At 40.5% G+C, this 15555-nt stretch overlaps 1 protein-coding gene across 4 annotated transcripts in view; it reads right to left on the bottom strand.

The window, feature by feature from the left end:
* Positions 1 to 15555, bottom strand: part of LOC126281453 (myotubularin-related protein 13) — a 202979-nt gene that overhangs the window by 102462 nt on the left and 84962 nt on the right. For all 4 annotated transcript variants that reach the window (XM_049980436.1, XM_049980437.1, XM_049980434.1 and 1 more), the window contains 4 exons: positions 15035 to 15148; positions 10525 to 10680; positions 9023 to 9134; positions 8751 to 8919 (listed from right to left, as the gene is read on the bottom strand). In XM_049980436.1, the coding sequence (XP_049836393.1) occupies positions 8751 to 8919; positions 9023 to 9134; positions 10525 to 10680; positions 15035 to 15148 (551 nt within the window). The remainder of the gene's footprint in view (positions 1 to 8750; positions 8920 to 9022; positions 9135 to 10524; positions 10681 to 15034; positions 15149 to 15555) is intronic.

The following is a 15555-nucleotide window of genomic DNA, read 5'->3' as shown; positions in this document are numbered from 1 at the left end:
GGAGGGAGACATTCCTCATTGGTGAAGAGCACAGGTGCACAGGATGGTCAGGGAACTGGCGAATGACGACTGCGACGAAAGGAACAAGGAGTTGGCACCGTCTGACGTGTATCGGGGGAATCCCTGCTTCTGTGAGGAGACTATCAACAGGACTAGTGCAAAAGGCACCAATAGCCAGACGCATCCCATAATGATGGACAGGGTCAAGGAGTTTCAAAGTCGAAGGAGCTGCTGAGTCATAAACCTGACTACCCTAATCGAGTCTGGCCAAGACCAGAGCGTGGTAAAGATGGAGAAGAGTGAAACTGTCTGCACCCCAAGACATGTGGGCCAGGAGGCGGAGTGCATTAAGCTTTCGCATGCATGTAGTCTTTAGGTGGTGAATGTGGGGCAGCCATGTCAGCTTGTTATCAAAAATAAGGCCCAAGAAACCTCGGACTGTGCTACAACATTGAGGAGCTATTTGCCTAAATAAAATTCTGGATCAGGGTGTACTGTGGGTTGATGACAAAAATGGATAACCCGCATTTTGGAGGGAGGAAACTCGAAGCCATGGGTGGTGGCCCACGCAGTGGCCAGTCAGATGGCGCCTTTGAGCTGGTGCTCAGCAGATGCCACCGAGTGGTAGCTGCACCAAATGAAAAAATTGTCAACGCACAATGCCGGGGTAACGAGAGGCCCAACAAAGAAGCCCATTTATGGCAATGAGGAAGAGTGTGACACTTAGCACAGAACCCTGTGGGATATCATTTTCCTGAATATGAGGGGTGCTGAGAAGAGCCGGTAAGATAAAAACTCGTGGATAAAATCAGAAGGGGACCACGAACGCCCCAGTCATGGGGGGTAACTAAATTGTGATGCTGCCAAGCCATGTCATATGCCTTATGTAGGTCAAAGAAAACTTCGACAAGGTGCTGGAGCTGAGCATAAGCCTGTCCGATGACTGATTCTAATCGAAGTAAATGGTCAGTTGGAGATTGTCTTGCCCAGAAGCCACATTGATACGGTGACAAAAGGCCCTGAGATTCGAGTACCCAACAAATCTGGAGTTGACTATCCTTTCTAGCAGTTTACAAAGCACATTAGTAAGGCTAATGGGGTAGTAGATGTCTAGAGACATTGAGTTTTTCCTGGGTTTAAGGACGGGAATAACTATACTGTCCCACCACTGTGACAGAAAAGCACCCGCAAGCCAGCTGTGATTGAAGACCCTGAAGAGCTGTTGCCTCTGGGGAACATCCAAATGTTGAATCATCTGATTGAGAATGGAATCTGGCCCGGTGGCTGTGTCACGTGAAGAGCTAAGAGCCTGCACCAATTCTCATTCAGCAAAAGGGCATTATAGGATTCAACGTGGTGTGGGATGAAATGGAGAGAGGTCTGTTCAACTCTGCGTTTCTGCTCTAGAAAGGTAGCAGGGTAGGAAGCAGATGATGATGCCATCACAAAGTGTGTCGTAAGGTGTTCTGCAAGGACCAATGGATCAGTGCACACAGCTCCTTGGAGGTTCAGACCCTGGACAGTTGACTGTTGCTGGTGGCCCAGAACACTACAGAGATTTGACCAAACCTGTGATAAAGAGGCATACGTCACCAGGGAGGAAACATAGCGCTCCCAGCATTCCTTTTTCTCCACTTAGTAAGGTAACGAGCCTTACCTCGGAGACACTTAAAAGTGAGGAGGTTTGTCTGGGAAGGGTGTCGCTTAAATTGCTGCAGTGCTTGTCGGCAGTCCTAGACAGTGACTGCGATGTCCTTGGTCCACCACGGTACTGGCCAATGACAAGGGGGCCCTGTGCTGTGGATAGGGGGACAGCAGTGCCAGCAGCATGCAAGAGCGGTAGAGATGCCTTGCATGAATACATCGATGGTACATGAGAGAGAGGTGTCAAAGCAGACAGCAGACATGTATAAAGGCCAATTGGCTGCGGAATGCCCAACGTGGGGGCCTGTCTGCCTGGCGGCAGCAGGGGAACAATGGTGTCGCTGGAAAGTAGTCACTGTAACAAAGGTCATCATGGGATGGCCAATGTAGGGAAGCTACGAGAGCAGGGGAAGAAGATTGTGAGATCGATAGCAGAGAAAGTGCCATGAGCGGCACTGAAGTGGGTAGGGGAACCATCATTGGGGAGACACAAATTAAAGTCCGTGATAAGATGGTCATTAGGATATCCTGACCCGTTGAAGTGACACTCCCCCACAGTGGATGGTGGGCACTGAAATCCCCAAGGAGGAGAAACGGGGGTGGCAGTTGCTAGATTAAGGTAGATAGTGCAACATAAGCAAGTGACCGACCTGGAGGGAGGTAGACATTGTAAAAGGTGACTGCCGGAGTTGTGTGCACTCTAATCGCTATCACTTCCAAGAAGGTATGTACGGGGATCCAGACAATAAGGACATTGGAGCGAACCAAAGTGCAGACCCCACCAGATGCTATCCCTGGGCCAGCACGGTTCTGACAGAATGCCCAATAACGACAGAAAGTTGGAGAGCGGTCATCACGGAAATGCGTTTCTTGGAGAGCAAGACAGCACAGTTCCGACAGAATGCCCAATAACGACAAAGTTGGAGAGTGGACATCACGGAAATGCGTTTCTTGGAGAGCAAGACAGAATGCCCAATAAGAGGAGACAAGACATTGCATTTCCAGTAAGTGACGAAAGTATCTTTTGCAGTTCCACTGGACGATCGTGTGGCGTGAGTCCAAGGTAGGCAAGAAGGAGCCAAGGAAGAGGTCAGGTCACTTTGTTAGTAGTTGTCATGAACAAGGATAGGGTGACATCCATAAATTAGACGTCAGACTCAGGTTGTGAGAGGCATGTTGGCACCTCCGGGGGTACCTTGTCATGGGATTCAAGTTTTTTCTTCTTTTGTTTCTGAGGTGGAGGAGGGCAGGACACAGGGAGAGTACAGGCGTCTGCAAGATAGGGGACGGAAAGAGAACGGGCACAAATGGTGCACCTCATGGCCTTGTGGTGGTGAGAATCTTCTGGCCTGAGAGATGCCAGGGAGAGGGTTCCTGGGAGGGAGCCCAATCACCAGTAGATGCCGAAGAAGGAGGGGTGGGGTACTACTTCGACTGGGGAGGGGGCGTAACTCCCTGCTCAGAGGTTGTGGGAACTGCAGGGGAGTTGGAGGGGAGAGTGAGGCGGGGCTGGAGTAAGGACGAGGGAGGTGGGGGTGGAAAGGAAGCTTTTGGCGACAGCGTAAGACAGGTGGTCGGCACAGTTGACACATACAGGTGGCCACAGTCACCACACAAAGGATCCGCCGTACAGCAGGAAGACATATGCCCAAAACGAAAGTAGCGCATAGGTGAAGGGATGTATGGCATCATGTCACATCTGTAGATCATAACCTTGACCTTCTCTGGGAGAGTATCCCCCTCGAAAGCTACAGTGAAGATGCCAGTATTGGTGCGGTTGTCTTTGCAACCCTTTTGCACACATCGAACAAAAAGAATGCCAGGCCACTCCAGATTAACCCAGACTTCCTCATAGGTTCAAGGTTTCCCTCATGCACTGGGTGGCCATATTCACTACACATAGGGTCCGCCGTACAGCGGGAAGACATATGCCAAAAATGAAAGCACCGCATAGGTGGACGGGTGTACGGGTTCATGTCACATCTGTAGCACATAACCTTGACCTTCTCTGGGACGGTATCCCCCTCGAAAGCCAGAATGAAGGTGCCAGTATCAGTGTGGTTTTCTTTGTGACCCTTCTGCACATGTTGAACAAAACGAATGCCACGCCGCTGCAGATTAACCCCGAGAAATCCACCCCTGTAGATGCTAGAGAGAGAATTCTTCCCCATATGGCTCACACTAAAAACAGGAAATTTTGAAGTGGAAGTTAAACCTCAAGTGAGGACCAAAATGCCGAAAGGGTGAAAAAACAGGCAAAAGGAACAAAACTGCAACCAATACAGGAAACCAGGGGAACAGCCAGGTCGACATAAATCAGAACTCCGAGAGAGGGGAAGGAGGTGGCAATGGGGGAGGAGCTGGGATAGGGAGGGAGGGGCAGGGAGAAGGAAATGCAGCTAGGAGATGAAGAATGAGCTTCAACCAATGGCTCTGACCAGTCTTCAGAGATCACTGATGGTTGGCCTGATTGTGGTTCATCATGTACATTTTCCTGCCTTTCCTTGAAAGCTCTCATCCACATCCTATCTTTGCTGCAACTCACTGCATTGGAGCTATACTCTTCACTTATATGTCAATGAATTTCTGCTGTTTGAATGTCCCTTGCTGTCATCACTGGTCATATTTCACAGTTGGCAGGCTGATCAGTAATTTTAAACATTTTAAATTAACTCTGCAAACAGCACACTGCGACAATACCAATGCAAATGGTGTTGTTTGATTAGCAAGAGTGTGTGTGCATGTACATTTCTATGTTCATGTGACATTTGATTAGTTGCACCGATTCAGATCTTACTTTTTGAATAATGCTCTTAATTCTATTGAACTTGTCACTCATTTCATAAATCTGTGATTAGTTGTGACCAATCTATCTATTCCAACTTGATTACTTCAGATAAAAACTCATTTGTCAACTATAGATGACAACTCGTTTTTCAACTACAACCTTAGTCCAAACACTAGTCTTGCCTAATCTTTACTACTGTGATTTAGTTCAACACGGCACAAATAGTGAAAATTCGAGATTCCTCGAGCTAGTGATGAATGCTTGCGTTAGATACGAGTGCAATATACGGTTGTATGATCATATCAGTCCTTCATACTCCCAGCTAGGTTGGATACGCCCACATAAGGCACGCGATCTCCACACAATGTGCTTACTTCATCGATTTCTTAGCCACTGGTGCCCCCAATACTTATCTTCTCACATTAAACACCTATCATCATTCCACAACCGCAATACCATATCGGATACATCTAGCATCTTTGCTGTACCTTTACATGACACAAAATCTTTCTCCGTGTCATTCTCCATCCCAGCCATATGACTATGGAACGCACTCCCTTGTGATCTGCGTCTTATCCAGAATCACTCAACATTCAAGAGTGAACTCAAAACTTACATATTAGGGACAGTATAGTCACCATTGTCGTGCCCCTCTCTTCTCTTTCTTTCTGCTCTCCATCATAGCTTCGAATTTTACCATTCTATTTCTCTTCCTCTAATCTTTCTACCTCTTCTATATCTCTTTCACCCCATTCTATCGTCTTATGTCTCTGCTCAATGAGAATAACTCACAAGCTTCAATTCCCAACTAGCAACAGGACTGACATTCATAAAAGAAACATGTTTACATTCATATACATAGTCATTACTATTATTATTATTATTATTATTATTATTATTATTATTATTATTATTATTATTATTATTATTATTATTATTAATTGTTATAATTATTTTTTGATTGTTATAATTACCATTGTACTACTGTTATAATCTCTATTTTTTTTCTTTAACATTAATACTGTATAACATGTTATGTCCTTAATGTTCTGTCGAAACTGAAATTCATTCAATCTGAGTATGCCTGGTTAGGTGTAAGAGAGGGCCTGAAGGCCCTAATCTTGCTAGGTAGAATAAATGCATAAATAAATAATGAAATTCTAGGTAATATAACTTGGTTCTGATGTAACATCACACACTCTTTCAATCATTACATAAAATTAAATTCTCTGTTCCTTTCCATCTCTCTCTCTCTCTCTCTCTCTCTCTCTCTCTCTCTCCTTATGTTTACTTTATCAGCTATCTTCATGGTTCAACTTATCATATCTGATTTCTCTTTCAAAAATTATACCCAGCTTTATCAATATGTACTGGAAGTCAGAATCATCTCTTATTCTGGGTGACATAAGTTAAATGAGTTAATCCTGCAAAGGACAACTGTGTGTACTGCTTATCTTAATTTTAACACCTTTTGAGAAAAGCCATTTGCAGCGATTACAGTATTTCAATTGAAAACCCTTGATTCTGATAACTATTGTTGTTGTTGTTGTTGTTGTTGTTGTTGTTGTGGTCTTCAGTCCTGAGACTGGTTTGATGCAGCTCTCCATGCTACTCTATCCTGTGCAATTTTCTTCATCTCCTAGTACCTACTGCAACCTACATCCTTCTGAATCTGCTTAGTGTATTCATCTCTTGGTCTCCCTCTATGATTTTTACCCTCCATGCTGCCCTCCAATACTAAATTGGTGATCCCTTGATGCCTCAGAACATGTCCTACCAACCAATCCCTTCTTCTGCTCAAGTTGTGCCATAAACTCCTCTTCTCCCCAATTCTATTCAATACCTCCTCATTAGTTATGTGATCTCCCATCTAATCTTCAGCATTCTTCTGTAGCACCACATTTCGGAAGCTTCTATTCTCTTCTTGTCTAAACTATTTATTGTCCATGCTTCACTTCCATGCACGGCTACACTCCATACAAATACTTTCAGAAATGACTTCCTGACACTTAAATCTGATAACTAATGTTACCTGAAAGATGATGATTTAACTAGTATTATTTAATTACAACACTGATAAATATACACAAATAACACTCTTAATTCTTTGCAGCAACAAAACCCAAATTCCGTTTTGTAAGCCTGTGATCAAACAAAATAGTTTGATACATCGCAATAACATTTATTTTGATTTTATTTTGGCATTCTAGAAATTTTTGTATGTTTTAGCCCTTCGACACCTTTCTAATAAGTTGAAATGATACATCATCAACATGATTTGCTTTCAAATGGAATCAACAATTTGTGAGGAACTCTGAAGATAATTTAGATGCACTGAACTATCTATACACAATGTCCAGTCATATTAATGCAACCACCTGTCAATAGCATGAATACCCACCCTTTACAGTGTGGAACACTGGGAGATATGCAGGAAGAGAGTCAACAAGGTCCTGGAGGGTACCAACAGGTTTGAGGCTTGTGGAGCCGTGCTGATTCTAGCGCAGTGGTCATCTGCTCTAGCTTTCTAGGTTGAGGATCCATGTTGCATACCTCCTGATCGAAGTGGCCCACAGATTCTCTATTGGGTTGAAATTGGAGTCTGGTGGCCATGGGAGTACGGTAAACGTATCCTGGTGCTCTTTGAAGTGGTAAGTTTCCTTGTCCTGCTGGTAGAAGCTATCGTGCTGAGGAACTGTAAGTAGGGATGGACAAGGTCCCCATGGATTGATGCGTACTTGTGTTGATCCAATTATTCCTTCCAGAATGATAAGATCATCCAGGTAATGCCAAGAAAACATTCCCTAAACCATAATGCTCTCTCCTCTGGCCTGGACCTTCCAACAATTGTTGCAAGATGTTTACTTTCTCGTGTTTTACACTGTACACATCAATGGCCATCTGTTCAATGGAACATAAAACGCCATTCATGTGAATAGGTCACCTTTCTCCACTCACTGGATATCAAGTTGCATTCACAGCCAGTTAACTGCAAGCAATATGGGTGGATGAACCAGACTTCTGCTGTGGCGGCCCATATGCAGCAATGTTCACTGAACAATCATTGAGGAGACACTGTAGGCAACCTCTTGTTCATCTCACTCGTCATTTGCTCAACAGTTGCACATTTATTCACCCATACACATCTCCATAGTCGTCATTCAGCCCTGCCACCCATGGCCCTGGCACTCCACAGTTGCCTCAGTGCCAGCCATTTTGCCATGCACAGTATATTTTAATCAGAGAAGCACACAAACAGTTTACAAATTTAGCCATTTTGAAAATGCTTCCACCCTCGTCCCAAAAGCTAATGATTATGCCCATTTGGAGATCAGATAAATAGTTCCGTTTCTGCATTATGTCAACTACTGCGCTGTTCTCTGCATTCCTGACACTTTATGTACCCTCCACTGCTAGTGCTGCCACCTGCTATCTGTGAATGTTTATTGCACATTTGTTCCTAAACTAGATGGCAGTCACATTAACATGACTGTACCACGGAATTGGTTATTAACACAGCAACTTGAAATTACATGAAATTTAATCTGATTCATAAGACGTGTCATAATTCTGAAACACAGCTTGTTTGACACCATGAGAATGACAAGAAGCCCAGGGAAAACTATGCAGCCTCAGCGGAAGGAGAACAGTTGTGTGTGCCATTTTGGAGAGTGTCAAGTTAATCAGACCAGTGACTCTGGTTTTTCAATTGTTTTAAATAATATGTTGGCAACACTGACTAGTGGGGAAGCACATCACACATGCACCACATGAACCTGCACCATGCTGTGTTGGCAACCACAAGCCAGGTGTCTTGTTATCTAAAACTACCCGTAAATCAAACAGCTAACTCTACAGTTAACTCATCTGGCCAAGCAACATTTTTACTGCCCTTTACGATCCAACAAGTGACACCACGGAACTATCTACATAAATGTCTTGTGCATTAACTCCTCTATGGCTCTAGTATGAATTTTGCTCTTTTAACAACCAGAACCTAAGAAATGTCCTATTGTCCTGCTGGAAGTAAGTTACATGGCTTCCCTGTCTAATTCTAGTGTAAAGTTAGCTGTGCTGTCTTGTATATTACTTTGGGTAATTTTTGTCATTAACTGCTGTTTACAATCATACATAGGTCACCCTGATCTATATGCTATTCAGTACTCACCCTGGTACTGCAGCATCTCATGAGGTACATCACTGAAATGTTACAGCATATGTAACCAATATTGATGTAATGTGAGCCAGTAACGGATTAGGAGATAGCCAAGGATATGTAATTATAATTGTTCTCAAATATACGAAACATTTCACTAACCTGTTTGTTATGCTATTGCTTGCTCTCTCTTCATCATATGCTGAGTCCTGCTTGTGGTTCCGACAACTGCTATCAACTGGCACCAACAAGTACACCATTCGATTTGCGTAATGTATGGCCTGACTATACAATGTTGATTCTTCACTGTTAACTAACTCAGCCTGCTTGTCTGAAATTTCCAGTCAATTTATTCATAAGACACAAAAATAAGAAAATCAAAACAGTTTTGAATCACATAAATCAAAGTAACATTGAGTTGTTAACAGGCTTACCTGCTTCCAGAGTTGGCCAAATTCTCATTTGCTCCGCAGCAATCTCCAGGGCAGACGGCTCTTGAACGCGACTGAATCCTGATCTACGATCCTTCCATGAGAATTCTTTATTCTGAAAATATTATGGAAACTACCAATGTTGTAACTTTAATTAATTTCATATTCAATAGACAGGTATTAACCATTCAGTACACAATCTTTTCTTGTTTTATTTTCAAGTGCAATCTTATGTACTGGAAACATGACTCTACTCTAAGGGCACAAATACTCATTTTTGTCTGCTGTTTTGAAAATGAGCACACTAGCAATAAAGAGAAGGATACAGCTAGCTTTATGCAGCAAGGGAAGTGCACTGTCCTCAGATCACAAGTGAAGTCACTCACAACACTGTGGAGACAGTAAAGACTTTTGTTGTTTCATGAGTAGATTAATGAAAAGCAACATTATGGACTTAAAGCAAAAGACAGACAGCCAAATGATAGTTGACAATATGTATCCATATAAGTTTAACTTCAGTGTATGATATGCAATACAGTTTAAAATGTGCAACACATTAGCACATTTAAATTACATTTACAATTCACTATTCAGCAGCACTGTATCTTCCATGCAAAGGATTATGATTCATAAAATGTAAGGAGTAGAATGCTGTGTTCAAAAATTTAGGCCTTTTTTAAAAATGAAGTGACTGATTTACACATCAATTTGGAGTAGATATAGTAGAGTTTATTTTTCAAAACATGTTTATTATGAAAGGATGTGTTTTTGTAAGACAAATACTAAACACACTTGGTTAAGTGATATAACACATTTCTTCCATATTACCAAAACAGTCTATCCTTTCATGGAACAGAACTTGCAAAAGTATCAACAATGTTAAAAGCTGGCTCTAAATCTGGATGGTTTTACAGCAATATTAAACCTAATCCACCAGAATACAAGTCCAGTGGTTTAACCACTGTTTCTCCTCATTTGATTAAAGCTCTTCAAGCTCACAGTATGAAACTTTATTTTCCTTACATAGCATGGAACCAGTAACTTTAGAGAAGTCTGTCTTCAAACAATACAGCAGTATGTGATAGTAGGGAAGAAATTGTCAAAAAATAATGATGAAGTGCACAAATGTGACAATTAAGTATCATTTTACTTATTGCACTTTAACATAAACAATAAAATTAAAGCTTTTACAACTAATGTGAGTTAATGTCACTGACCATAACATGTCCAGGGACAACTAAGTGAATGGGAACAGTATAAACTCTTCTTCGTTTTTGCACTACTAAACAAATTTTCCCTATTTTTTATTATGTTTAATGCTGAAAAGTTGAGGAAGAAAAAGACCTACATAAGTTGCAGTAAATTCGCATATTAAACAAAATACAAAAACTGAAATGTATACTGTTACGGCAGATTTATTTTTGTTAACTATCAATGTGTGGAGTGGTAATAAGAGTAGAAAAGAAAAGAAAACTGCGAAAAAGCAGTTTGCTAGAAACACTTACCTCCCGAGGGCTGATAGGACTCAGAACACCATCACAACTTAATCGTGACTGTGGACTTGTTTCAATGCGGGGTAAATACAGAGCTTTAATATCCTTTTGAACATCTTGATAAAATGCTGCCTCCCAAAACTGTTGATTCTGCCAGACTGCATGTTCCTATAAAACAGAAGTGAAGCCTCACCACAACAGCATTCTAATGTGATGTTCTGCTACTATTTACCTTAATTTTTGATCAAATGACAGGAATAAGCAACTTAATGGATATATGTTTTTTCTTACATGGAAATTTGTGTTTTACCACAACAAATACTACTTCATAAACAACATAACACAAAGAGACTGTTAAGGAATATTTAAGATACTGAAATGTGGAAAAATGTAAATTTCTGTCAGAACCACTCAGATATGAAAAGTTCAAATAAAAGTTTCAGTGGGACCTAGAATGTGGTCCTCTGTGAGAAAAAGTGTTTTAACAGGTATAATATAATTCTGCCGAACTACTAGTTTTTGTCAAACTACGATGGATGAAAAGCACATAAACAGAGATGTGACACTTTTAGCTGCAACATAAAACTGCTTGGAAATGTCTCTCCTTTCATTTCAGTCTTTATACTTACACAATTCTTTTTTAGAAAGTATCCTTAATATATTCAAGCATCTGCCAGTCAAAGTTTTTCTAGCATTTGCATGATGATCTAACATGGATCTAACAAACCTGTGACTATTTGTGCTGTCATTCTTTGTATACATTCAAATCACCTGTTAGTCATCTGTGGTAAGAGTACCACACACTTTAGCAGTATTCTAAGATGGGACACAGAAGTATTTTGTCAGTTGTTTCAGTTGTAGACCGATTGCAATTTCCCAGTGTCTTGCCAATGAACCAAAGTCTGACACCTGCTTTACCTATTACTGAGCTTATGCGCTCATTCCATTTCATATCCCCACTTATTGTTACACAAATTATTATGAATTTACTAATTCCAATAGTGACTCATAGATATTTTAGTCTTAGTGTACTTCTTTTGTCTGTATTTCGTGAAGTGCACAATTTTACATTTTTGAACGTCTAAAGCAAGCCGACAATCTTTGTACCACCCACACCGAAATAATAACAAGATGTGGCTGGAAATTTTTTGTAGCTTGTTTCGGATAGTACTCCATAAAATGAGCATCATCTGCAAAAATTCTGAGGTTGTTATTAATATTTTCTTCTGAGTCACTACAAAGAACATTATCAGCAACAGTACCAACATGCTCCCCTGGAGCATACCTGACAATATTTCTACATCTGCTGATAAGCTCTCCATCTATGAAATGGAATGGCTATTTTCATTTTTTTTCTGATGTATTAACATGTTATTTCAATTTATTTTATGTGATCTTAATAACTGAAACTATGGTGTAGTATAGAACTGTACATCAATCTACTCGGAATTTTTGAAAATGTAATTTTAATTGAGGTGTGTTGAGTTATACAAACATATCAATAGTTGTATGAAAGAACACCAACAATAAATCTGAAGAGTGAAAACTGAAGGTGATTGTTGCAATTTTGGTGTGTACCCTGGACAAGGTGTTAGTAACCATATGTGTCATGTTGCTCGTCATTCGGAACTGATATTCAGCAAGTTAATCTTAAAACTATGATGTGCACATCGTCAAACCGCATGCATGCTATTCATGTATGGTTTTAATAGTAAACAGCATGGGTGTTCAATGCATAACCTGGGTAATCGAAACCCAGGTGGAGAATGTAATTCAGTTCTCGAAATATACCAAGGGTCTCACTGAGGCCTTCACTGACCATAATTATCCTCCAAACATTGTGCAAAAAAATCTCCCGTGTCTTATCTTTACAGTCTCCCACCACCTCCCAAAGCCCCACCGTCCAGCCACAGAAAAGCATTGCCCTCTTAACTCCGTAACACCCAGGAATGGAGCAACTGAATTACATTCTCTGCAAGGGTTTCGATTGCCTCTTGCCATGCCCTGAAATGAGAAATGCCCTGCCCTCTATCCTTCCCACCCCTTGTCACAAACTCTTCCTTTCCTTACCCAGCCGCCACTTCCATCATGCACAGGTGCCGCTGTTCGCAATGTGGTTTCAGTTACCTGAGACTGCAGTTGTGTGTGCAAGTTGCTTTTGCACATTTGTGTGTGTGTGTGTGTGTGTGTGTGTGTGTGTGTGTGTGTGTGTGTGTGTCTTGTTGACAAATGCCATTGGCTAAAAGCTTTAAGTGTGAAAATCTTTTTGTTGTGCCTATCTTCGATTCAGCATCTCCACTACATGGTGAGAGCAACTTTCCTTCTCATAATATTGTTACATTCCATCCTGAATTTTCCATTGTTTGAATGTACTTTTATTTTATTATGGGTAGTGGTGTTTTGTACTGCTCCAAGACACATTCAAATTGGATAATACCAAATTTAAAACTAACTATCAACTGTTAACAAACATTACGATGTCAGGATGTGACACATGTAAATTGAATGAAGTGTGTCTTACCTACATTGCTGCATGTAGATACACTAATTGAAAGGATTCTACAAACATCACGCATTCCTCCTACATCCACAAAGGGCAGCTACGAACAAGAGGCTCCGCATAAAGAGCAGTAACTATTGGAGGACTTGCTCAAGGATTATGGACCAACAATGCGGATGTCGACGACTCACCGACAGCACCAGCTAAGTGAAGACTGACTTTCTACCTGAAAAGCTCAACCCTCATGAACTACTACTGGAAACAGCTTTGTATTAAAGATAAACACTGAACAGCATTTTCTTTCTGAAATATAAATATTACATCAATTTCATTCATTAAATAAATTGCTCTTACGGATATCATTTCTTGATAAACCTGGTGTCTTCTTACAGTGTTCTCATTATTGCAGTTAGTAGCAGAGATAGCGAAGTCCTCACTCACTATTTATCATTCATTTTTTAGCACACTTATTTCCTTTGAAAGTGTTATTTTCTGCATTCGGATGCTGTCTTGTTTAGTGCCAATTCTCATGATGATTATTGTTGTGTGGTAAGCAAATACTTGGATTGTGCAGTGTCCACCATTATGTTAGCAGATAGCAACCAATCACAGCTTCTTCAATGTGTTTAGTGTCGTACTTTTCTGGTGGACCTTTTGATTTTGGTAGATGTGTGAATATGTGAGATCTAAGGGGGACAACTGCTTCTGCTATGATACCCTCAATTTAAATGTGTACATCAGTTATGAGTGCTTGGACATTAGCTTTGGTGTTTTCAAGCTTTCCCGGCGACGCATTGTCATGTTGATTAATCGAGTTTCTGCCGGTTATTCGCATCTTTCCTGCACAATATGTCAACTGTATCGCTCGCAGTCTTCTTCAGGTGCAGTCTGATTAAGAAGACTGAGTCCCGCAGTTGAAATATCGTGCAAGAAAGACGCGAATAACCAGCAGAAACCCGATTAATCAACATGACAACTTTGGTATTGTTAAAGACCTTAACATACAACTATAAATTCTTTTTGGGTTTGGGAAATAATTCAAAAAACTTTGCTATGATGGTTTAAGTCTTCATACATTGCCCTTGTAACAGTGAAACACATTTCATTAAGCATTTCTTTTATGGCTATCATATGGTAGTTCCTGCTTCTTTAGAAAATTATAAGGGTAGTATACCATACGGCATCCCTCCCAACAAACTGTTCTAATAGGTAGATGTCCATCCAGTGCTTGGTCTAGTACTCTTATGAACTCTAACCACAATTCGTCTATATGCTCTTGCCCGGAGCTAAATGTTCTAAGGCTGCTAACCCAAGAAAATAATATAATCTCTTAATGATTATGACTAGGAACACGTGAAACGCACAAAAATGTTCCATTTTACGTACACTAATATGTTGTTTATTATTAACATGAAACGAAATTGCCACACTATCTTGAAGTACAAACTGGAACTAAGGGCCATATAAGAAGCTGCCAACACTATATTAACAGCAGCAGAGATTGCTGTTTTCAATTTTTAACATGATGATGTGCAGATATATCTAACTGCGACAGTTACGTTCACATTTCCAATCGTGAAACAATTTTCTACAGAAAACTTCCACCTTATGCAAAACGCAATTAACCTGGTTTTTTGTTAACAACACACATGTGATGCAGAATAATAACAATAACAATAATAATAATAATAATAATAATAATAACAATAATAACAATAATTTATAATAAAAACCACTAACAATAGAACAAAGTCTTGGGACAGGTACAGGGGAAAAAAAAGTGAATTCTCTTGCATACGGCAGAAATTTTCTCCAATAATTCTTTTGCAAGCACAGAAATTAATAACAGCTAAAATACCAAATTAATGATAATTTATCTATTTTCTGCCACAGAATTGCTATGTACGCAAAGAGGAACATTCTATAAAGGTGAAGTGTCAGTATTTTTATGCTATTAATTTTTCTTACTGCTAATTATAGTTTCTGGCCATAAAGTCAGACAATTTAGACTCATATCATTACCTGAATACATGTGTATGCGAACTGAATAACTCCTGTGCACAATTTTCGGCAGAATGCTGTAGCTAAAGGCAAGAGAGCAGCTGCCACTCCATGTTCATCCATTGCTGAGTCATCCTATTCAACAACATGCCATTGAAATAATATTTTCAAGTTGTACACATTTACATTAGACGTAGGTAGATAGATACATTCAACATTAGTAACACATGAACACAAACAAGACAGTTGATGATGATGGACACTAATTAATCACATACAGAAAAAATTTTTTTTATCATTTACAAAAATATTTGAAGACAGAACTTTATACTCTCTCAATGCAAATTCTGAGTCCAAACAAACACTGCAAGACACAAATCAGACTTCTGAAAGTTTCTTTGCAAAAAATACACTCCTGGAAATGGAAAAAAGAACACATTGACACCGGTGTGTCAGACCCACCATACTTGCTCCAGACACTGCGAGAGGGCTGTACAAGCAATGATCACACGCACAGCACAGCGGACACACCAGGAACCGCG

The sequence above is a fragment of the Schistocerca gregaria genome, chromosome 7 (genome assembly GCF_023897955.1).
Source record: "Schistocerca gregaria isolate iqSchGreg1 chromosome 7, iqSchGreg1.2, whole genome shotgun sequence".
Classification (NCBI taxonomy): Eukaryota; Metazoa; Arthropoda; class Insecta; order Orthoptera; family Acrididae; genus Schistocerca; species Schistocerca gregaria.
This window is presented reverse-complemented; position numbering and strand designations above follow the sequence as displayed.